The sequence below is a fragment of the Salmo trutta genome, chromosome 26 (genome assembly GCF_901001165.1).
Source record: "Salmo trutta chromosome 26, fSalTru1.1, whole genome shotgun sequence".
NCBI classification, from domain to species: domain Eukaryota; kingdom Metazoa; phylum Chordata; class Actinopteri; order Salmoniformes; family Salmonidae; genus Salmo; species Salmo trutta.
This window is the reverse complement of record NC_042982.1, coordinates 39,223,623-39,248,793: the sequence shown is the minus strand read 5'-3', so window position 1 is coordinate 39,248,793 and position 25,171 is coordinate 39,223,623. Positions and strand designations below refer to the sequence as shown.

The 25,171-nt window shown below is 47.8% G+C and overlaps 1 protein-coding gene across 1 annotated transcript in view; it reads right to left on the bottom strand.

Moving 5' to 3' along the window:
• The window catches only part of LOC115163909 (ventricular zone-expressed PH domain-containing protein), a 123,048-nt gene that overhangs the window by 63,202 nt on the left and 34,675 nt on the right, over positions 1-25,171 (bottom strand). Inside the window, exons 3-6 of the mRNA XM_029716108.1 lie at positions 16,404-16,567; positions 9,418-9,627; positions 2,117-2,337; positions 303-569 (exon numbers count right to left, since the gene is read on the bottom strand). Of these exons, the coding sequence (XP_029571968.1) occupies positions 303-569; positions 2,117-2,337; positions 9,418-9,627; positions 16,404-16,567 (862 nt within the window). The remainder of the gene's footprint in view (positions 1-302; positions 570-2,116; positions 2,338-9,417; positions 9,628-16,403; positions 16,568-25,171) is intronic.

Here is a 25,171-nt window from a genome sequence, read left to right as displayed (position 1 = left end):
CTTTTCCTGTACTATTGTTGATGTATTCATTTTGTTTCAAAATGTTAATAACTCTTGCACTGATATCCTTTAATACTTCTGGTTGTATGGTCAATTTCAGTAAAGTCAGGTGTGCTGACATAGATATGGTGCTGTTATTGACTCACCTGTTACATCTCATAGATATGGTGTTGCTATTGACTCACCTGTTACATCTCATAGATATGGTGCTGTTATTGACTCACCTGTTACATCTCATAGATATGGTGTTGCTATTGACTCACCTGTTACATCTCATAGATATGGTGTTGTTATAGACTCACCTGTTAAATCTCATCTCTCTGTATTCCTCTCTAGCGGCTTGTCCCATGCTGTATCTGCGTTGGGGTGTAGTTGACCCACCGTCTGTCTCCCCCTCTCCCCCCTCATCCCCCATCTTCTCCTCAAACGCCTGGATCTTCACCTGCAGTCGCTGCTCTGACCCCCTTCCACACCCCCCTGCACCCACACACACACTGGCCTCCAACCCCCCTGCACCCCCACACACACTGGCCTCTGGGGAAGGAGGGCTTTCTGATTCCTCTTCAACCCTGAAACATACAGAGAGAGGGGAAGATGTGTAAAGTAACAACCCTGAAACATACAGAGAGAGGGGAAGATGTGTAAAGTAACAACCCTGAAACATACAGAGAGAGGGGAAGAGGGGTAAAGTAACAACCCTGAAACATACAGAGAGAGGGGAAGATGTGTAAAGTAACAACCCTGAAACATACAGAGAGAGGGGAAGATGTGTAAAGTAACAACCCTGAAACATACAGAGAGAGGGGAAGATGTGTAAAGTAACAACCCTGAAACATACAGAGAGAGGGGAAGATGTGTAAAGTAACAACCCTGAAACATACAGAGAGGGGAAGATGTGTAAAGTAACAACCCTGAAACATACAGAGAGGGGAAGATGTGTAAAGTAACAACCCTGAAACATACAGAGAGGGGAAGAGGGGTAAAGTGGCAAATGTCTTAGTCAGTGTTTTCTCTCCCTATCGCTCTCTCTCTCTCTCTCTCTGTGTCACACACACACACTAGACCGGATAGGACTGGTGCTGAGCTGGAATGCTGCACATGAGGAAAGAGACAGATCGGACCTGAGAGAACTGGGCAGACCAGCTCACCTCTGGATATATTTCACACACACACACAGATGCAAACGCGCACACACACACACACACACACACACACACACACACACACACACACACACACACACACACACACACACACACACACACACACACACACACACACACACACAGAGAGAGAGAGAAGGAGAAGGAGAGAGAGAGAGAACAGGGGAGAGGCCACTCTCTCCTACCATGTTAACCCCTCCACTCGTCCGCTGATTGAACACTTTCAAATGCCCTTTGTTAACCGCCTCCCTCCTCATCTTCTCTGTTCTTTTTCTAATAAACCCTCCCACATTTCTCCCAGTCTTTATTTTCCAGAGAGAGACCCCAAGCAAAGCCTCTGGAAGCCACTGGTACATAATGTTCCTGGACCAGGCAGTGTGTGGTACTATTCCCAGACCCAGCCAGCTGATGCACAGTCAACAGTAACACAATCCTATAGACAAATGTGCCCACACACACACACACACACACACACACACACACACACACACACACACACACACACACACACACACACACAGACAGACACACACACACGTCCACACACACACACACACACACGTCCACACACACACACACACGTCCACACACACAACATCAGTAAAACACGTCCTTATTTTTAAGGAGTACATTTTTATGAGGTTTTTGATTCACAGAATTGTAATTGCAAAGAATAACATTAGATTAGTGATTTGTTTTGGCATTGTAGGTTGGCGTTGTTAGGCTGGGCAGAGAAAGCGATAGGGTGGCTTTAATAGTTACAAACAGAGGTTATGCCTCTGTAGTAAAACGTACATGGTGGTAATAAAGCAAATGGTCCATGTGGGTTCAGAATTAGATTGAACCATTCAAATCAATGTTTTACAGATCCTAAAAGGGGTGAATTGTTGCAGTGCCACACATTCCATTCGATGACGCATTTTCCTACGGACATGGTCCCATGGGGTCCTTACCTGCAGTTGATAGTGGTGTCTGTCTCCAGTCTTCTCCCCAGTAGTCTGGCTATAGAGGTGAAGCTGTTACTCATCCTGTAGATGTCTTTGGCACAGCCTCCCAGGATGGAGGTGTATCTGTCAGTCAGGGCTCTGATCTCCAGCAGCAGAGTGTGATGGAAGCTGTGATCCATACTGCCCAGCAGAGACACTAGGTACACCAGGGAGCTACGGGCCTGACGCTGGGGGAGAGAGGGGGGAGAGAGAGGGAGAGAGGGGGAGATAGGGAGAGAGAGGGAGAGAGGGGAGAGAGGGAGAGAGAGGGAGAGAGTGGAGAGAGAGGGAGAGAGAGGGAGAGAGGGGGAGATAGGGAGAGAGAGGGGAGAGAGAGAGAGGGGAGAGAGGAGAGAGGGGGAGAGAGGGAGAGAGCGGGAGAGAGGGAGAGAGAGGGGGAGAGAGGGGGAGATAGGGAGGGAGAGAGGGGGAGAGAGGAGGAGATAGGGAGAGAGAGGGAGAGAGGGGAGAGAGAGGGAGAGAGCGGAGAGAGAGGGAGAGAGAGGGAGAGAGGGGGAGAGAGGGGGAGATAGGGAGAGAGAGGGGAGAGAGAGGGGGAGATAGGGAGAGAGCGGAGAGAGAGGGAGAGAGAGGGAGAGAGGGAGAGAGGGGGAGAGAGGGGGAGATAGGGAGAGAGAGGAGAGGGAGAGAGGGGGAGAAAAATAAAAAATATGTCACAACTGTGTGTGAGCCATGGGATATGGGGGCTCCCCTCTCACTTTCTCAAACACACACACACGTAAACGCACACACACACACACAATCACATACATACACACACAAACACACACACATATGCACACACACCACTAAAATATGGCGGCTACCAAGAAATTATTTCATTTTTGGTATTTTTATGCAATCATTCCTTTAAACTGTCAACTGCCAACCAAAGCACAGAGCCCTGTCTTTCCACACTCTCTTACCAAGCGGAAAACAAGCAGTGATTCTGGGAAATGCCTCCACTAAGACCTACTGGTTGATGGCAGGGGAGTACCATGTTCCCCACTCCTGTTAACAAACTCACCGTTTTTATTTAACCTTTATTTAATTAGGCAACTCAGTTAAGAATACATTTTTATTTACAGCCTACCCCGGCCGAACCCAAATCACTGCCAGATGTGATACAGCCTGGAGCCGAACCAGGGACTGTAGTGACGCCTCTTGCACTGAGATGCAGTGCCTTAGACCGCTGTGCCACTCGGGAGCAAAGGGAGCTACGGGCTTGACACTGGGGGAGAGAGGGGGGAGGAGGGAGAGAAAGGGAGAGAGGGGAGAGAGAGGGAGAGAGGGGAGCGAGAGGGTGATAGAGAGGGAAAGAGAGGGTGATATAGGGGGAGAGAGGGGAAAGAAAGGGAGAGAGGGGAGAGAGAGGGAGAGAGGGGAGAGAGAGGGTGATGAGGGGAGAGAGGGGAGAGAGAGGGAGAGAGGGGAGAGAGAGGGAGAGAGGAGAGAGAGAGGAGAGAGGGGAGAGAGAGAGAACGAGCGAGCGAGCGAGAGGGGGGAGAAAGGGGGAGAGAGAGGGAGAGAGGGGAGAGAGGAGAGAGGGGAGAGAGAGGGAGAGAGAGGGAGAGGGGGCAGAGAGAGGGAGAGGGGGGAGAGAGGGGAGAGAGAGGCACGACATTACATTAATCTTCCTGCTATTGCGCAACATCCACTGACTCCCCAGTCCCCCAATCACTGTCAATCTGCCTCACCTAGAAACAGTATAACCATCCCCAAAACCCTGTAATCATCTCTACCCCTGGCTAGAGGCTACATGCCAATGGTCACACACGCCTCATAAACAAACGTAAACACATCCTGGCGGCCATTTTAGAGAGAAGCAGGAGATTCAGAGGGACGCCCAGTTTTCCTGAGATCCACTCGTAGAAGACAGGAGAGCGGAATATCAGATTCAGTGTCGGATTCAGCAGGCACACACACACACACACACACACACACACACACACACACACACACACACACACACACACACACACACACACTTCTGGGCATTTAGCGGGATCGGGGGGCTTGTTACATTAAGAGAGAGTAGGACATTTTGTTCCAGATCTCATCTGCAGAGGGAGCAGAGGAATCAGTGTGCTGGTCCAATCAGGAAGCAGGGAGACAGAACAAAGAAAAGGAGGAAGTAAAACAGGTTGCTTTATTTAAACCCTCTCTAGCTCCTAACTGGAGCATTACAAGTTTCTACTGCCCAGAAACATTCAACATAAAAACCAACACACACACACACACACACACACACACACACACACACACACACACACACACACACACACACACACAAGCTACTGCTGGAGCGGATCTGTTTGGAGTATTGTCAGAACAATAACAGAGGAGTGATTGGAGCTGACGGGCCAAATCATTCCGCCTCTCCTGGGAAGTGTGTGTGTGTGTGTGTGTGTGTGTGTGTGTCTGTCTCCCGGAAAGAGCAGAATACTGCTGCGAATCCGCATTTATCCTGTCACTGTGGGGTTTTGCCTTTTCATAACATTTAGGGAAACATGCCAATGAATAATGAAACACAACAGCTAGTTTGTTGAGGTAGAGAGGGAGGGAGGGAAGGAGAGAGAGAGGAGGCTGGAGAGAGTTTGTTGAGGGAGGGAAGGAGAGAGAGGGGAGGCTGGAGAGAGTTTGTTGAGGGAGGGAAGGAGGGAGAGAGGAGGCTGGAGAGAGTTTGTTGAGGGAGGGAAGGAGAGAGAGGGGAGGCTGGAGAGAGTTTGTTGAGGGAGGGAAGGAGAGAGAGAGGAGGCTGGAGAGAGTTTGTTGAGGGAGGGAAGGAGAGATAGGAGGCTGGAGAGAGTTTGTTGAGGGAGGCAGGGAGGGAGGGAGAGAGAGGAGGCTAGAGAGAGTTTGTTGAGGCAAGGAGAGAGAGAGGAGGCTGGAGAGAGTTTGTTGAGGGAGGGAAGGAGAGAGAGGAGGCTGGAGAGAGTTTGTTGAGGGAGGCAGGGAGGGAGGGAGAGAGAGGAGGCTAGAGAGAGTTTGTTGAGGCAAGGAGAGAGAGAGGAGGCTGGAGAGAGTTTGTTGAGGTAGGGAAGGAGAGAGAGAGGAGGCTGGAGAGAGTTTGTTGAGGGAAGGAGAGAGAGAGGAGGCTGGAGAGAGTTTGTTGAGGGGGGGAAGGAGAGAGAGAGGAGGCTGGAGAGAGTTTGTTGAGGGAGGGAAGGAGAGAGAGGAGGCTGGAGAGAGTTTGTTGAGGGAAGGAGAGAGAGAGGAGGCTGGAGAGAGTTTGTTGAGGGAGGGAAGGAGAGAGAGAGGAGGCTGGAGAGAGTTTGTTGAGGGAGGGAAGGAGAGAGAGAGGAGGCTGGAGAGAGGGGGGTTACAGAAGGTGGCACCAGGTCAGGGTGTAAGGGGTAGCTAACTAGCTGTGGTTCAAAGCTTTTCCCTCTCAAGTGACTTGTAAATCCAGGAGAGAGTCATTCCAAAAGGATGCAGAGGGCTACAACATACCTCACACCCCTTCACAATGTGTTGGGAGTCATATAATCACTAGGTATCTCTCTCTGTCTCCCCTTCACAAGGTGTTGGAAGTCATATAATCACTAGGTATCTCTCTGTCTCCCCTTCACAAGGTGTTGGGAATCATATAATCACTAGGTATCTCTCTCTATCTTCCCTTCACAAGGTGTTGGGAGTCATATAATCACTAAGTATCTATCTCTCTGTCTCCCCTTCACAAGGTGTTGGGAGTCATATAATCACTAGGTATCTCTCTCTCTATCTCCCCTTCACAAGGTGTTGGGAGTCATATAATCACTAGGTATCTCTCTCTCTATCTCCCCTTCACAAGGTGTTGGGAGTCATATAATCACTAGGTATCTCTCTATCTCCCCTTCACAAGGTGTTGGGAGTCATATAATCACTAGGTATCTCTCTATCTCCCCTTCACAAGGTGTTGGGAATCATTTCATCACTAGGTATCTCTCTATCTCCCCTTCACAATGTGTTGGGAGTCATATAATCACTAGGTATCTCTCTATCTTCCCTTCACAATGTGTTGGGAGTCATATAATCACTAAGTATCTCTCTCTCTCTGTCTCCCCTTCACAATGTGTTGGGAGTCATATAATCACTAGGTATCTCTCTATCTCCCCTTCACAATGTGTTGGGAGTCATATAATCACTAGGTATCATGTCTCTCTCTCCATCAACCACTTAGGTTTTATCGTTGAGAGGAATGGACTGGATGACCTCAGAGGAAACATGTGTAACACCCACCTCTACCTGGGTGAGGCCATTTTGTACCAGAACTCTCACCAGAAGTCAGTTATGATGGTGGAGAGGTGAAGTGTGACTCACTATTTACCAGTGGTTAAATTGAGCCGGAGCTAACCAGAACAGGCTCCTGATCCAGCATCTTAAGGGCCCCAAAAATGTATGATAAAAGTATGATAATCCAAGATTAATGTGAAGGTTAGGGTTAGGGTTATGGTTAGGGTTATGGCTAGGGTTAGGTTTATGGCTAGGGTTAGGGTTATGGCTGGGGTTATGGCTAGGGTTAGGGTTATGGCTAGGGTTATGGTTAGGGTTATGGTTAGGGTTATGGCTAGGGTTATGGCTAGGGTTATGGCTAGGGTTAGGGTTATGGCTAGGGTTAGGGTTATGGCTAGGGTTATGGCTAGGGTTATGGCTAGGGTTATGGTTAGGGTTATGGCTAGGGTTATGGTTAGGGTTATGGCTAGGGTTATGGCTAGGGTTAGGGTTATGGCTAGGGTTATGGTTAGGGTTATGGCTAGGGTTATGGCTAGGGTTATGGCTAGGGTTAGGGTTATGGCTAGGGTTAGGGTTATGGCTAGGGTTATGGCAAGGGTTAGGGTTAGGGTTATGGCTAGGGTTATGGCTAGGGTTATGGCTGGGGTTATGGCTAGGGTTAGGGATATGGCTAGGGTTAGGGTTATGGCTGGGGTTATGGCTAGGGTTATGGCTAGGGTTATGGCTAGGGTTATGGATATGGCTAGGGTTAGGGTTATGGCTAGGGTTAGGGTTGAGCCTGGGAGTGGACATGAATCTAGGGTTAGGGTTATGGCTAGGGTTATGGTTAGGGTTATGGCTAGGGTTAGGTTTATGGCTAGGGTTAGGTTTATGGCTAGGGTTATGGCTAGGGTTATGGCTAGGGTTAGGGTTATGGCTAGGGTTATGGCTAGGGTTAGGGTTATGGCTAGGGTTATGGCTAGGGTTATGGCTAGGGTTATGGCTGGGGTTATGGCTAGGGTTAGGGATATGGCTAGGGTTAGGGTTATGGCTGGGGTTATGGCTAGGGTTATGGCTAGGGTTATGGATATGGCTAGGGTTAGGGTTATGGCTAGGGTTAGGGTTGAGCCTGGGAGTGGACATGAATCTAGGGTTAGGGTTATGGCTAGGGTTAGGGTTGAACCAGGGTGTGGATATGGACATGGGACAAGAGGGAAGTGTGGAGAGACATGGCAGATGACCTTGAACATGGCTCAACACTAGTTGAACCACTGGTGCTAACCACTTAGGCGTGACAATAGGACAGGCTGGGACATGCCTCCACTCCTGGTGTTAACCACTTAGGCGTGACAATAGGACAGGCTGGGACATGCCTCTACTCTCAGTGTTCCTTCAGAAGGCCCCATTCACTAATCATCTCCTCTGTGTTCCTTCAGAAGGCCTCATTCACCAATCATCTCTCAGTGTTCCTTCAGAAGGCCCCATTCACTAATCATCTCCTCTCAGTGTTCCTTCAGAAGGCCCCATTCACTAATCATCTCCTCTGTGTTCCTTCAGAAGGCCTCATTCACCAATCATCTCTCAGTGTTCCTTCAGAAGGCCTCATTCACCAATCATCTCTCAGTGTTCCTTCAGAAGGCCTCATTCACCAATCATCTCATTAGACCATCATGTCCATTAACAGTCTGCAGAAATCTTCCAGATCTTGACCCTAGAAGACAATGTTCACCTGAACAAACACTTCCACTGAATGAAACCACATGCAGGGCTGGAAAAGCATGTAGTGCTTACACACACAGGCATATAGCGGGCTTAGCGTGTTACCTAAGCGTGTTAGAGCTGACCCCCACATGAGATGGTGTGATACCAGAACATACCGTGATTAATAAGCTAAATAAACTGCTGTGACAGATTTGATGCTGTGGTTCCAAGCATAACTATACAGGCATGCAGCTATCGGCCTGTTAACTGAGCTGCAGCTATCGGCCTGTTAACTGAGCTGCAGATATGGACCTGTTAACTGAACTGCAGATATGGACCTGTTAACTGAACTGCAGATATGGACCTGTTAACTGAGCTGCAGATATGGACCTGTTAACTGAACTGCAGATATGGACCTGTTAACTGAGCTGCAGATATGGACCTGTTAACTGAGCAGTACATATGGACCTGTTAACTGAGCTGCAGCTATCTGCCTGTTAACTGAACTGTAGATATGGACCTGTTAACTGAGCTGTAGATATGGACCTGTTAACTGAACTACAGATATGGACCTGTTAACTGAACTGCAGATACGGACCTGTTAACTGAACTGCAGATATGGACCTGTTAACTGAACTGCAGATATGGACCTGTTAACTGAGCTGTAGATATGGACCTGTTAACTGAGCTGCAGATATGGACCTGTTAACTGAACTGCAGATATGGACCTGTTAACTGAGCTGCAGATATGGACCTGTTAACTGAGCTGCAGATATGGACCTGTTAACTGAACTATAGATATGGACCTGTTAACTGAGCTGTAGATATGGACCTGTTAACTGAGCTGCAGATATGGACCTGTTAACTGAACTGCAGGTATGGACCTGTTAACTTATTGTCAATGTCACCCTAAACCTTATATGAGTAAGATTAGGTTAATATGAAAGCTCAAGCTAATGATGATTGGGAATGAGGAATGTAAGGATCAGTTTCACTGTGTCCCTGTGTTTTGATTGATTATTTCTGGCAGGTGACTGACGGTTCATGATAAGTGTGTGTGTGTGTGTGTGTGTGTGTGTGTGTGTGTGTGTGTGTGTGTGTGTGTGTGTGTGTGTGTGTGTGTGTGTGTGTGTGTGTGTGTGTGTGTGTGTGTGTGTGTATGGACAGACCTAGCCAGGCTGACTAAGTGATTCTGGCACAGTGAGTTCCGGCGTCTGTGTTAACACTGCTGCACTGCCCAACACTGATGGAGAGATAGAAGAAGAGAGGAAATGAAAGTTGACAATGACAGGGGAAAGGGGGGAATGAGAGAGAAGAGGAGGAGAGAGAGAGAAGTAAGAGTAGAAGAAAGGTGAATATTGATGTCTCCTCACCTCACTGGTCAAGCCCACAGCTCTGTGTATTTTGACCACGTGTCCCAGCAGGACTGGGTACTGCTGACCCACAACCCTTAGCGCGGGCAGGAAGGGGGCCATGGAGGCGGGGCTAGCCTGTGACACGTCCACCAGTGCACCCAGTAGGGTCTCGTTCAGAGAGGCATCGCCTAGGTAACCAACCAGGGAGGGCACCAGGGGGCTCAGAACCTGGAGGGGGGAGAGAGGAGGGAGGGAGGGGGAGAGAGAGGGGGAGAGGATAAAACCAGTGATCAGCATTGGGTTGAAGGATGGAAAAGAGGCTAGAAGGCGGTATGAGAGTATTCAGTATTTTATTAGGATCCCCCATTAGCTACAGCCAAAGCTGCAGCTACTCTTCCTGTTGTCCACACCAAACATGACATAATAGCTGAAGGACAGAACTACATAAAATGACATAATACATAAGAGTAATAGACAGGTACATAACTACACACATTTAAAATAAGAATTTACACTTTCATATTCTTATGCCTTAGCAATCCATGCAACATAATAACGGCTACACTGCAGTCATCCATTTTGTTACAGTTGTTTACTGTTACAATTGCAGGTCCTGATCCTAATCTCTCAGATTAGGAGAGCGAGAGAGAGAGAGAGAGAGAGAGAGAGAGCAGAGTTGAGATTAGGGAAGAGAGAGATTGAGAGAGAGAGCAGAGTAGAGATTAGGAGAGAGAGAGAGAGAGAGAGAGAGAGAGAGAGCAGAGTTGAGATTAGGAGAGAGAGAGAGCAGAGTTTAGATTAGGAGACAGAGAGAGAGAGAGCAGAGTTGAGATTAGGAGAGAGAGACAGAGAGAGAGAAGGCAGAGTTGAGATTAGGAGAGAGAGAGGGAGAGAGAGCAGAGTTGAGATTAGGAGAGAGAGAGCAGAGTTGAGATTAAGGGAGAGAGAGAGAGATTGAGAGAGAGAGAGAGAGAGAGAGAGAGAGAGAGCAGAGTAGAGATTAGGAGAGAGAGAGAGAGAGAGAGAGAGAGCAGAGTTGAGATTAGGAGAGAAAGAGAGCAAAATTGAGATTAGGAGAGAGAGAGAGAGAGAGAGAGAGAGAGAGTTGAGATTAGGAGAGAGAGAGCAGAGTTGAGAATAGGAGAGAGAGAGAGAGAGAGATCGAGAGAGAGAGAGAGAGAGAGAGAGAGAGAGAGAGAGCAGAGTTGAGATGAAGAGAGAGAGAGAGAGAGAGAGAGAGAGAGAGAGAGGCCTGGTGGTGACAGCAGTCCAAAGAACACTGTGATCACAGAGATCTAGAAAAGGACATCAGGGAGGGAGACTGTTGAGAGGTCTGGGAGGAATACAGCAGACAGTAGGGATCTGAGGTCTGGGAGGAATACAGCAGACAGTAGGGATCTGAGGTCTGGGAGGAATACAGCAGACAGTAGGGATCTGAGGTCTGGGAGGAATACAGCAGACAGTAGGAATCTGAGGTCTGGGAGGAACACACCAGACAGTAGGGATCTGAGGTCTGGGAGGAATACAGCAGACAGTAGGAATCTGAGGTCTGGGAGGAACACACCAGACAGTAGGGATCTGAGGTCTGGGAGGAATACAGCAGACAGTAGGAATCTGAGGTCTGGGAGGAACACAGCAGACAGTAGGGATCTGAGGTCTGGGAGGAATACAGCAGACAGTAGGGATCTGAGGTCTGGGAGGAATACAGCAGACAGTAGGGATCTGAGGTCTGGGAGGAATACAGCAGACAGAAGGGATCTGAGGTCTGGGAGGAATAAAACAGATAGTAGGGATCTGAGGTCTGGGAGGAATACAGCAGACAGTAGGGATCTGAGGTCTGGGAGGAACACAGCAGACAGTAGGAATCTGAGGTCTGGGAGGAATACAGCAGACAATAGGGATCTGAGGTCTGGGAGGAATACAGAAGAATGTAGGGATCTGAGGTCTGGGAGGAATACAGCAGACAGTAGGGATCTGAGGTCTGGGAGGAACACAGCAGACAGTAGGGATCTGAGGTCTGGGAGGAACACAGAAGAACGTAGGGATCTGAGGTCTGGGAGGAATACAGCAGACAGTAGAGATCTGAGGTCTGGGAGGAATACAGAAGACAGTAGGGATCTGAGGTCTGGGAGGAACACAGCAGACAGTAGGGATCTGAGGTCTGGGAGGAACACAGCAGACAGTAGGAATCTGAGGTCTGGGAGGAACACAGCAGACAGTAGGAATCTGAGGTCTGGGAGGAATACAGCAGACAGTAGGGATCTGAGGTCTGGAAGGAATACAGCAGACAGTAGGGATCTGAGGTCTGGGAGGAATACAGCAGACAGTAGGGATCTGAGGTCTGGGAGGAACACAGCAGACAGAAGGGATCTGAGGTCTGGAAGGAATACAGCAGACAGTAGGGATCTGAGGTCTGGGAGGAACACAGCAGACAGTAGGGATCTGAGGTCTGGGAGGAACACAGCAGACAGTAGGGATCTGAGGTCTGGGAGGAACACAGCAGACAGTAGGGATCTGAAAGGAATGGAAAAGAAAGAGAGAACAGAAAAGAGGGTGAAATATACTGCTCAAAAAATAAAGGGAACACTTAAACAACACAATGTAACTCCAAGTCAATCACACTTCTGTGAAATCAAACTGTCCACTTAGGAAGCAACACTGATTGACAATACATTTCACATGCTGTTGTGCAAATGGAATAGACAACAGGTGGAAATTATAGGCAATTAGCAAGACACCCCCAATAAAGGAGTGGTTCTGCAGGTGGGGACCACAGACCACTTCTCAGTTCCTATGCTTCCTGGCTGATGTTTTGGTCACTTTTGAATGCTGGCGGTGCTTTCACTCTAGTGGTAGCATGAGAGTCTACAACCCACACAAGTGGCTCAGGTAGTGCAGCTCATCCAGGATGGCACATCAATGCGAGCTGTGGCAAGAAGGTTTGCTGTGTCTGTCAGCGTAGTGTCCAGAGCATGGAGGGGCTACCAGGAGACAGGCCAGTACATCAGGAGACGTGGAGGAGGCCGTAGGAGGGCAACAACCCAGCAGCAGGACCGCTACCTCCGCCTTTGTGCAAGGAGGAGCAGGAGGAGCACTGCCAGAGCCCTGCAAAATGACCTCCAGCAGGCCACAAATGTGCATGTGTCTGCTCAAACAGTCAGAAACAGACTCCATGAGGGTGGTATGAGGGCCCGACGTCCACAGGTGGGGGTTGTGCTTACAGCCCAACACCGTGCAGGACGTTTGGCATTTGCCAGAGAACACCAAGATTGGCAAATTCGCCACTGGCACCCTGTGCTCTTCACAGATGAAAGCAGGTTCACACTGAGCACATGTGACAGACGTGACAGAGTCTGGAGACGCCGTGGAGAACGTTCTGCTGCCTGCAACATCCTCCAGCATGACCGGTTTGGCGGTGGGTCAGTCATGGTGTGGGGTGGCATTTCTTTGGGGGGCCGCACAGCCCTCCATGTGCTCGCCAGAGGTAGCCTGACTGCCATTAGGTACCGAGATGAGATCCTCAGACCCCTTGTGAGACCATATGCTGGTGCGGTTGGCCCTGGGTTCCTCCTAATGCAAGACAATGCTAGACCTCATGTGGCTGGAGTGTGTCAGCAGTTCCTGCAAGAGGAAGGCATTGATGCTATGGACTGGCCCGCCCGTTCCCCAGACCTGAATCCAATTGAGCACATCTGGGACATCATGTCTCGCTCCATCCACCAACGCCACGTTGCACCACAGACTGTCCAGGAGTTGGCGGATGCTTTAGTCCAGGTCTGGGAGGAGATCCCTCAGGAGACCATCCGCCACATCATCAGGAGCATGCCCAGGCGTTGTAGGGAGGTCATACGGGCACGTGGAGGCCACACACACTACTGAGCCTCATTTTGACTTGTTTTAAGGACATTACATCAAAGTTGGATCAGCCTGTAGTGTGGTTTTCCACTTTAATTTTGAGTGTGACTCCAAATCCAGGCCTCCATGGGTTGATAAACTGGATTTCCATTGATTATTTTTGTGTGATTTTGTTGTCAGCACATTCAACTATGTAAAGAAAAAAGTATTTAATAAGATTATTTCATTCATTCAGATCTAGGATGTGTTCTTTTGGTGTTCCCTTAATTTTTTTGAGCAGTGTACATTCCCATGGAGACAGACTAACATAGACATATGTTCCCATGGAGAAAATCAAAGACATACGCTCCCATAGAGACAGACTATCAAAGACATACGTTCCCATGGAGACAGACTATCAAAGACATACGTTCCCATGGAGACAGACTATCAAAGACATACGTTCCCATAGAGACAGACTATCAAAGACATACGTTCCCATGGAGACAGACTATCAAAGACATATGTTCCCATAGAGACAGACTATCAAAGACATATGTTCCCATAGAGACAGACTATCAAAGACCTACGTTCCCATAGAGACAGACTATCAAAGACACAGACTATCACAGACTATCAAAGACATACGTTCCCATGGAGACAGAAGATCAATGACATACGTTCCCATGGAGACAGACGGTCAATGACATACGTTCCCATGGAGACAGAAGATCAATGACATACGTTCCCAAGGAGACAAAAGATCAAAGACATACGTTCCCATGGAGACAAAAGATCAAAGACATACGTTCCCATGGAGACAGACTATCAAAGACATACGTTCCCATGGAGACAGACGATCAAAGACATACGTTCCCATGGACACAGACGATCAATGACATACGTTCCCATGGACACAGACGATCAATGACATACGTTCCCATGGAGACAGACGATCAAAGACATGGAGACAGAAGATCAATGACATAAGCTCCCATGGAGACAGACTATCAAAGACCTACGTTCCCATAGAGACAGACTATCAAAGACACAGACTATCACAGACTATCAAAGACATACGTTCCCATGGAGACAGAAGATCAATGGCATACATTCCCATGGAGACAGAAGATCAATGACATACGTTCCCATGGACACAGACGATCAATGACATCGAGACAGACGATCAAATACATGGAGACAGACGATCAGACATAAGCTCCCATGGAGAAAGACGATCAAAGACATGCAGAAAGACGATCAAAGACATGGAGAAAGACGATCAAAGACATGGAGACAGACAATCAGACATAAGCTCCCATGGAGAAAAACAATCAAAGACATGGAGACACACACACACGCATACATGCAAACACCAGTCAGTCAGTTGACGTGTTAGAGTTATGAACCTTACACAACCTCTGTCGCCCTGGCTGACCCCTGGCTGTGCTGGTCAGTCAATCAGGGAGAAACGTGATGTCTTTCCCTGTAATGGGTCAGTAGGTCAGACGCATGATCTATGGGGTGCTGAATACCGTAGTCTTGCTGTGGGACTTACTGGGTATACTAAATCCCCTTTGCCTCATTATCTGTCCTAGCCAGACCAGCCCAGACCAGGCCTCTTGTCTCCCTCCCACCGTAGGATGTGCTTGTTCTTGGTCTTAATGTTGTCATTGTTGTCGTCATTGTTGTTGATTTTATCTCACTTTTTTGTTTCTTTTGTTTCTTTCTTTAACATTTTCTATCTCTTACTCCCCCCTTTCTCTCTTTCTTTCTCTCTGTCTCTCTTTCTCTCTCTCTCTCCCCCCTCTCTCTGTCTCTCTCCCCCCTCTCTCTCTCACTCTCTTTCTCGCTCTCTCTCTGTCTCTCTCGCTCTCTGTCTCTCTCTCTCAATTCAATTTACACTCACACAAGTTCCAAAATTATAGGGACATTTCAAATGTCATATTATGTCTATACATTGTTCTAATGATGTGCAGTCACTTCACCCCTACCTCCATGTACCAATTACCTCAACTAACCTGTACCCTCGCACATTGATTCGATACTGGTACCTCCTGCATAAAGCCTCGTTATTGTTCTTTTATTGTGTTACTTTTAATATTTTTTCTTACTTTAGTTTATTTGGTAATTATTTTCTTAACTCTTTCTTGAACTACACTGTTGGTTAAGGGCTTGTAAGTAAGCATTTCACGGTAAGGTCTACACATGTGACAAATAAAGTTTGATTTGATATGATGTGCAAAAAGGAAAATAAATAAACATAAATATAGGTTGTATTTACAATGGTGTTTGTTCTTCACTCGTTACCCTTTTCTTGTGGCAACAGGTCACAAATATTGCTGCTGTGATGTCACACTGTGGTATTTCACCCAGTAGATATGGGAGTTTATCAAAATTGTATTTGTTTTTGAATTCTTTGTGGGTCCGGCAGGATGTTAGGAAGTGCAGCTCAGTTTCCACCTCATTTTATGGGCAGTGTGCACATAGGCTGTCTTCTCTTGAGAGCCAGGTCTGCCTATGGCGGCCTTTCTCAATAGCAAGGGTCAGTCACAGTGGTCTCTCTCTCTCCCCTCTCTCTCTCCCCCTCTCTCTGTCTCTCCTCTCTTTCCTCCTAACCGGAGACGAGCTGAATGACTTATTAGAGTTTCCCTGATTAATGAATCTGAACATCAGATGGGACTCTTGCATCATGAGTGTGAGAGAGACAGGAAATGTCAAAATATTTGACATTACTGATGACGGATGCATTCTCTACACACTCATAATGAGCGCGTATATGAGAGTGTGTGTGTGTGTGTGTGTGTGATTCCTACTGTGTTCTAAATGTGGTCTTTCACTTCTTTGTGACTGCTCTCTTTTTAACCAGACCCATCCCACTATTCCCCTCAGCACAGGGTTTCTGATGACTCAGCTTGTTCTGTCTTAATGCGGGTGACAGCACCCATCTAGCATGTACATACATACATTACTCTCCCCTTAATATCCTCATGCTGGACCACGCTCTCTGGAGCGCAGCACAGCATTCCCACATGTAGGTAATTCTGGACTTTCTCATGGCTTTCTCATGTGTTCTTTGAACGCACTCCATCACACACATGCTCATAGACGGGCACATGGGTACGTGAACACACACACATAAACACACACACACACACACACACACACACCAGTGGCTGTTGCTCGGCGACCATCCGGATCAGCCTCAGCAGGTGTTGTTGCTCAGGTGAATCGAGCTGTGACATCATGGCCGCCAGGTTGCCTAGGTGACGATGGATGGCATGGGGCTGTTTGGGGTAGACGGACGGCAGCACGCGTAGGAGCATGTGGTTACCTAGACGGGGACGACACGGACAGACAGGGTCTAGGTACATGGTGTACGTGACAACGGATTAAAGTCTCACCATTTGTTGTCAATATTCACTCGATGACGTTCATCCTTGAGGAACAAAATAACATGTTGCTGTATAAATGCAAAAATTGACATAATGTGTACCAGAATCCTTCAATATTTGCCCAAGAGAAATGGACCTTCATATCTAAACCATCTTTAAATATCTCATGCATCTGCACAATGTCTTCTGTCTTCAATTAGTAGTTTTATTAGTAGCTTCATCTCTTATGACATCGCACGAACACGAACAATGCCTTTTATGTTTACTTTGTAGCTAAATCCTTTTTCAACAAAGTCAGTTGGGATTGGCTGATGTCCTCACAGTAAAAGGGATTGGCTGATGTCCCCACAGTAAAAGGGATTGGCTGATGTCCCCATAGTAAAAGGGATTGACTGATGTCCCCATAGTAAAAGGGATTGGCTGATGTCCCCATAGTAAAAGGGATTGGCTGATGTCCCCATAGTAAAAGGGATTGGCTGATGTCCTCACAGTAAAAGGGATTGGCTGATGTCCCCACAGTAAAAGGGATTGGCTGATGTCCCCACAGTAAAAGGGATTGACTGATGTCCCCACAGTAAAAGGGATTGGCTGATGTCCCCACAGTAAAAGGGATTGACTGATGTCCCAATAGTAAAAGGGATTGGCTGATGTCCCCACAATAAAAGGGATTGGCTGATGTCCCCACAGTAAAAGGGATTGGCTGATGTCCCCATAGTAAAAGGGATTGGCTGATGTCCCCACAGTAAAAGGGATTGGCTGATGTCCCCACAGTAAAAGGGATTGGCTGATGTCCCCACAGTAAAAAGGATTGGCTGATGTCCCCACAGTAAACGGATTGGCTGATGTCCTCACAGTAAAAGGGATTGACTGATGTCCCCACAGTAAAAGGGATTGGCTGATGTCCCCACAGTAAAAAGGATTGGCTGATGTCCCCACAGTAAACAGATTGGCTGATGTCCTCACAGTAAAAGGGATTGACTGATGTCCCCACAGTAAAAGGGATTGGCTGATGTCCCCACAGTAAAAAGGATTGGCTGATGTCCCCACAGTAAAAGGCTGGAGTTAATACAGTAGTATGAGTGGGGTAAACCTGGATGTGATTTACTCTATGGGACAAAACTATGTGAAATTCCTACAGCATGACTGTGTCCAGCATGTTATTATTTTATGTTAAATGTCAAAGCACATCATCTAAAGGACATATGGACTTAGTGAGACCGAGAGAGAAAGAGAGAGAGAGTGGTGGGGGTAGAGAACAATAGAGAGAAAGATGTTGTCCTTTCATCTACTGTATAATAGTTTAAAACTGTTCTGCTTTGGTAAAATCAACACATGTACTTCCTGCCTATAAAACTTGAACGAATTGGATTGAATTAATTACAAGGAGACCAAAATAGAGTGTCAGACTGAGAGAATGACAGAGGAGACAAAGAGACAGAGACAAGAGAGCCTTCCAGTCTTCCTGCATGCTGAATATCTGTCGTTATCTACAGGGTCATCTGGAAGCAATCCCTAGGTTCCTTCCTGGGACCATCCTATGAATGGAACACACACTGCGGAGGTGATTCTCATTTTGTGAATGGGGTTCTATTTGCAGTCAACCCTCATTCTGATTGGCTAAGGAAACAGGTGGTACCACAGAGACATGGGATAATAAACACGTGTTGGAAAAGAGGAAGTAGTGAGAGTCCTAACAACTGTGGGCCAGCAATGTGAGAGGAACCTATAATGAAGTGAAGAGGGATTGGACAAAGGTTATGTCATAAATAGAAACCAGGAAGTACACATAGGTCCAATCATTTTCATTCATTCAGTTTAATTGACTGGGAGTTCTATTTGGCCCCACAGTGCACATTTACTTCCTGGAGAATCTGTAGATTCCTGACATCTCTGTCCAATCCTCCTTCATCCCATTCTAGTGAGGAGCCAGGAACTGTCTGGGCACCAATCAGATGACTAAGGATATGGTCAAGGAACATATTACACTGTCATTACTTTATATTACACTTTACATTTTAACTTGACGGAAACATAGGGCAACAAAAAATTAAAGGATTGTTTTCAATGTGTGTGTGTGCATTGTTAGCTAGCATTGCTACCTGCTACACAAGACTAATCTGATGGCCATAACTCCTATCAACGAGTTCAATGTCCTTGCCAACATCTGTCTACAGCTTACCTGGAATGGATTGATTTAAAATGATTTAAAATGTTAGCATTGACATTTACAAACTAGTTTAATGCATGACGATTGACTGTATCAAAAGGATTCACATGGGGACACCTGACTGGCGGCACATCAGTGGGAATGTTATGTGGGCTCGTGCCTAGGTCATATATCAACACACCTAATGTCACGACTTCCACCGAAGTCGGCTCCTCTCCTTGTTCGGGCGGCGTTCGACGATCGACGTCGCCGGCTTTCTAGCCATCGCCGCTCCATTTCTCAAATATCCATTTGTTTTGTCTTGTTCCATTACACACCTGGTTTTCATTCCATAATTACTGCATGTATTTAGTCCTCTGTTCCCCTCCATGTCTTTGTGTGTAATTGCTTATCATTATGTGGATATTGTCAGGCGCTATACTTTTGCTATGTTCCGTGTTTTTGGCACGTCATTGTTTTTATGTGCTGTCATTTTTGGACCGGAATTAAAGTGCGCCTGTTTGCTACACTCCGCTCTCCTGCACCTGACTTCGCCTCCCGCACACACCCCTAACACCTAATGATAGACACTGGGTAACTACACTGAGTGTACAAAACAATAGGAACACCTGCGCTTCCAAGTCATAAACTCTGCAAAAAAAGAAGCGTCCTCTCACTGTCAACTGCGTTTATTTTCAGCAAACTTAACATGTGTAAATATTTGTATGAACATAACAAGATTCAACAACTGAGACATAAACTGAACAAGTTCCACAGACATGTGACTAACAGAAATGGAATAATGTGTCCCTGAACAAAGGGGGGGGTCAAAATCAAAAGTAACAGTCAGTATCTGGTGTGGCCACCAGCTGCATTAAGTACTGCAGTGCATCTCCTTCTCATGGACTGCACCAGATTTGCCAGTTCTTGCTGTGAGATGTTACCCCACTCTTCCACCAAGGCACCTGCAAGTTCCCGGACATTTCTGGGGGGAATGGCCCTAGCCCTCACCCTCCGATCCAACAGGTCCCAGACGTGCTCAATGGGATTGAGATCCGGGCTCTTCGCTGGCCATGGCAGAACACTGACATTCCAGTCTTGCAGGAAATCACGCACAGAACAAGCAGTATGGCTGGTGGCATTGTCATGCTGGAGGGTCATGTCAGGATGAGCCTGCAGGAAGGGTACCACATGAGGGAGGAGGATGTCTTCCCTGTAATGTACTGCGTTGAGATTGCCTGCAATGACAACAAGCTCAGTCCGATGATGCTGTGACACACCGCCCCAGACCATGACGGACCTTCCACCTCCAAATCGATCCTGCTCCAGAGTACAGGCCTCGGTGTAACGCTCATTCCTTCGACGATAAACGCGAATCCGACCATCACCCCTGGTGAGACAAAACCGCGACTCGTCAGTGAAGAGCACATTTTGCCAGTCCTGTCTGGTCCAGCAACAGTGGGTTTGTGCCCATAAGCGACGTGCCATTGGAACACAGGAGTGATGGTTGCTGATAATGGGCCTCTGTACGCCTATGTAGATATTCCACTAAAAATCAGCCGTTTCCAGCTACAATAGTAATATAGAACATTAACGATGTCTACACTGTATATCTGATCAATTTGATGTTATTTTAATGGACAAAAAAAGTGCTTTTCTTTCAAAAACAAGAACATTTCTAAGTGACCCCAAACTTTTGAACAGTAGTGTACAGTGGGGGAAAAAAGTATTTGATCCCCTGCTGATTTTGTACGTTTGCCCACTGGCAAAGAAATGATCAGTCTATAATTTTAATGGTAGGTTTATTTGAACAGTGAGAGACAGAATAACAACAAAAAAATCCAGAAAAATGCATGCCAAAAACGTTATAAAATGATTTGCATTTTAATGAGGGAAATAAGTATTTGACCCCCTCTCAATCAGAAAGATTTCTGTCTCCCAGGTGTCTTTTATACAGGTAACGAGCTGAGATTAGGAGCACACTCTTAAAGGGAGTGCTCCTAATCTCAGTTTGTTACCTCATCATCCAATAGATAACATTTACACTGCCTCCCATGGCAACTCATCATCCAATAGATAACATTTACACTGCCTCCCATGGCAACTCATCATCCAATAGATAACATTTACACTGCCTCCCATGACAACTGTCTGTCTGCTGTGACCCTGTCTGTCTGCTGTGACCTGTCTGTCTGTTGTGACCTGTCTGTCTGCTGTGACCCTGTCTGTCTGATGTGACCTGTCTGTCTGTTGTGACCCTGTCTGTCTGCTGTGACCTGTCTGTCTGCTGTGACCCTGTCTGTCTGCTGTGACCCTGTCTGTCTGCTGTGACCTGTCGGTCTGTTGTGACCTGTCTGTCTGCTGTGATCCTGTCTGTCTGCTGTGACCCTGTCTGTCTGCTGTGACCATGTCTGTCTGTTGTGACCTGTCGGTCTGTTGTGACCTGTCTGTCTGCTGTGACCCTGTCTGTCTGCTGTGACCCTGTCTGTCTGCTGTGACCTGTCTGCCTACTGTGACCCTGTCTGCCTGCTGTGACCCTGTCTGTCTGCTGTGGCCATGTCTGTCTGTTGTGACCATGTCTGTCTGCTGTGACCCTGTCTGTCTGCTGTGGCCCTGTCTCTCTGCTGTGACCCTGTCTGTCTGATGTGACCTGTCTGTTTGCTGTGGCCCTGTCTGTCTGCTGTGACCATGTCTGTCTGCTGTGACCCTGTCTGTCTGCTGTGGCCCTGTCTGTCTGCTGTGGCCCTGTCTGTCTGATTTGACCATGTCTGTCTGCTGTGGCCCTGACTGTCTGCTGTGACCCTGTCTGTCTGCTGTGACCCTGTCTGTCTGCTATGACCCTGTCTGTTGTGACCTATCTGTCTGCTGTGACCATGTCTGTCTGTTGTGACCTGTCGGTCTGTTGTGACCTGTCTGTCTGCTGTGACACTGTCTGTCTGCTGTGACCTGTCTGTCTGTTGTAACCTGTCTGTCTGCTGTGACCCTGTCTGTCTGCTGTGACACTGTCTGTCTGCTGTGACCTGTCTGTCTGTTGTAACCTGTCTGTCTGCTGTGGCCCTGTCTGTCTGCTGTGGCCCTGTCTGTCTGATGTGACCTGTCTGTCTGCTGTGACCCTGTCTGTCTGCTGTGACCCTGTCTGTTGTGACCTGTCTGTCTGCTATGATAACATCACTAATACAACCCCAAGACAAATCAACAGAGCAACCGTCGCCAAGCAGCTGCTCAGTCCTGACAACATTCATTATTACATAGTCTTTGATGTTCCTACCTGACCTCCAGTCGCCTCCGCGAACACACACACACACACACACACACACACACACACACACACACACACACACACACACACACACACACACACCAGAGTGAGAAAAGCAGTAAGAGAGAGATGAGAGAGACATAAAGAGAGAATAATGACAAAAAGATGGATGAGAGACATAAAGAGGGTGAGTAAGTGAGCATTCCTAAAGGTGAGAGAGAGAGAATTTATTGGTTTGTCGGGAGCAGAATGTTAAAGCCAGGAGCCAGACGTCTGCAGAACCAAAGACCCATGGGAGATTTACAGTGCTTCTGTGTCCACCCATGTCTGAACACACTTAGTCCATGTGCCCTGAGGCGCACACAAACAAACACACACACACACACACACACACACACACACACACACACACACACACACACACACACACACACACTAAAGCCATCTAGCCGTCTACCAGTCATCCATCTATGCCTCAGAGGGCAGTAAACCATTAAAGACGACCACAACAAAACCAGAACCAGCCGCTCACATTAATAACAAGACCTTTAACATGCCTGTCTAATGCTCCACCCCACCTCTCCACCCCCACCCCACCCCACCTCCACCCCACCTCTCCACCCCACCCCACCTCTCCACCTCTCCACCCCACCTCTCCACCCCCACCCCACCCCACCTCCACCCCACCTCTCCACCCCACCCCACCTCTCCACCTCTCCACCCCACCTCCACCCCACCCCACCTCTCCACCCCACCTCCACCCCACCTCTCCACCCCACCTCCACCCCACCTCCACCCCACCTCTCTACCCCACCTCCACCCCCCTCCACCCCACCTCTCCACCCCACCTCCACCCCACCTCCACCCCACCTCTCCACCCCACCCCCCCTCCACCCCACCTCTCCACCCCACCTCCACCCCACCTCTCTACCCCACCTCCACCCCCCTCCACCCCACCTCTCCACCCCACCTCCACCCCCCTCCACCTCCACCCCACCTCTCCACCCCACCCCCCCTCCACCCCACCTCTCTACCCCACCTCCACCCCCCTCCACCCCACCTCTCCACCCCACCTCCACCCCCCTCCACCTCCACCCCACCTCTCCACCCCACCCCCCCTCCACCCCACCTCTCCACCCCACCTCCACCTCCCCACCCCCCCTCTCCACCCCACTTCTCCACCCCACCTCTCCACCCCACCTCCACCCCACCTCTCCACCCCACCTCCACCCCCTCCACCCCACCTCTCCACCCCACCCCCCCTCCACCCCACCTCTCCACCCCACCTCCACCTCCCCACCCCCCCTCTCCACCCCACCTCTCCACCCCACCTCCACCCCACCTCTCCTTCCCACTCAATTCAATTAAATTAAGTGGGAAGGAGAGGTTGAGCGGAAGAGACAGGCATGTATGTTAAGACATTTTACCTTTCTCTCTCTCTCTCTCATCATAGCTTCTTGTGTGTGTGAGCCATGGGCTGTGGGAGCTCCACTCAAAACACACACACACACACACACACAGCATGTTTCCTTTAGAGATATTAATAGTTCCGCTGTGTTCTTACAGTCATTTTTTTATTGTTATGTTCTTAGCACTACATTCAGTCTCACTTACAGTAAGTCAAGGTGTCTTGTGCAATCCGTCAACCCCAGTCAGAATGCTGATACAGGGCCTAATAATTCTCTCTTTTGACAGCCTACACAGGAAAAACCACCCTAAACTCTAACAAGGACTACTGACCTTCTATTCATTACTAAACAAAGAAAACATTTCACAGCAGTCTTCCAGGACAGTCTGTATGAACAGGAACACCTACAGTGGAGGCTAGAAGGGCATGTTAACACCTCACCACTGAGGTATGCTAATGATATTCTGGAAATGAACTGTGGGTGTACAGCTACAGTACAGTGCCTTATCCTCGTGCAGTGACGTCAAACTCCTAGAGACCTGAGGTCAGTTGCCCCTGAAACAAATGTGTTGGAAGCAGGGCCTTCATACGATTAACTTCAGAGTGCTGGTGGTAGGAGCATAGTATCAAATGACAGGGTTGGTGGGACATGCTAGGGCCCATATCCCATATGACCCAGATTCCATAGGGCCCAGATCCTCATAAGTCCCAGATCCCTTAGGGCCCAGATCCCATAGGGTCCAGATCCCATAAGGCCCAGATTCCATAGGGCCCAGATCCCATAAGGCCCAGATTCCATAGGGTCTAGATTCCATAGGGCCCAGATCCCATAAGGCCCAGATTCCATAGGGCCCAGATCCCATAAGGCCCAGATTCCATAGGGTCTAGATTCCATAGTGTCCAGATCCCATAAGGCCCAGATCCTATAAGACCCATATCCCATAAGGCCCAGATTCCATAGGGCCCAGATCCCAACCAGGATTTGATGTCAATGGCAAGCGATAACTGTATTTAATAAATCATAATTTATGCCAGGATTCAAGAAAACCTTGTTCATTGTATTGTGACCCTCCAGAAACAATGTCTAGCATCAGAAACATTAATACTACTACAGCATTGGGCTAAACATTAAACTCACTTCTATGGGAAGTGATTCTGCAGACTAGAACTATGCCGAGCTCAGCAGAAACACGTGACTAGTGTAGTTTGAAGACTTTTATGATCCAAACATTTCAATATGTATCCTATGGATTTCATGAATCACTTCACCCGGGACCTATTCCATACCCATATGTTCATTATATATCAGACATTGGAATTCCCATCTGCAAAATATATATATATATATTTTGGAATCTCAACATTTCTGTGTCTTGAGACTCTAATAAACACATTATATAGATAATATACATTGGAATTTTTGCTTTTTATTTTTAGTTCCCCTTTAACCTTTGCTAGTCTGAATCACTATAAAGTAATGTTAACCTATGCTAGTCTGAATCACTATAAAGTAATGTTAACCTATGCTAGTCTGAATCACTCTGCAGTAATGTTAACCTATGCTAGTCTGAATCACTATAAAGTAATGTTAACCTATGCTAGTCTGAATCACTCACACAATTAGCCTAAAGGAGCTCAGCTGAGGTCAAAATTCAGCACTACTGGATGGACAGCTGTAAAGAGCTGCTGTTTAAACAACACAGTAAAGAACAGCTGGAAAAGCCGCTGTT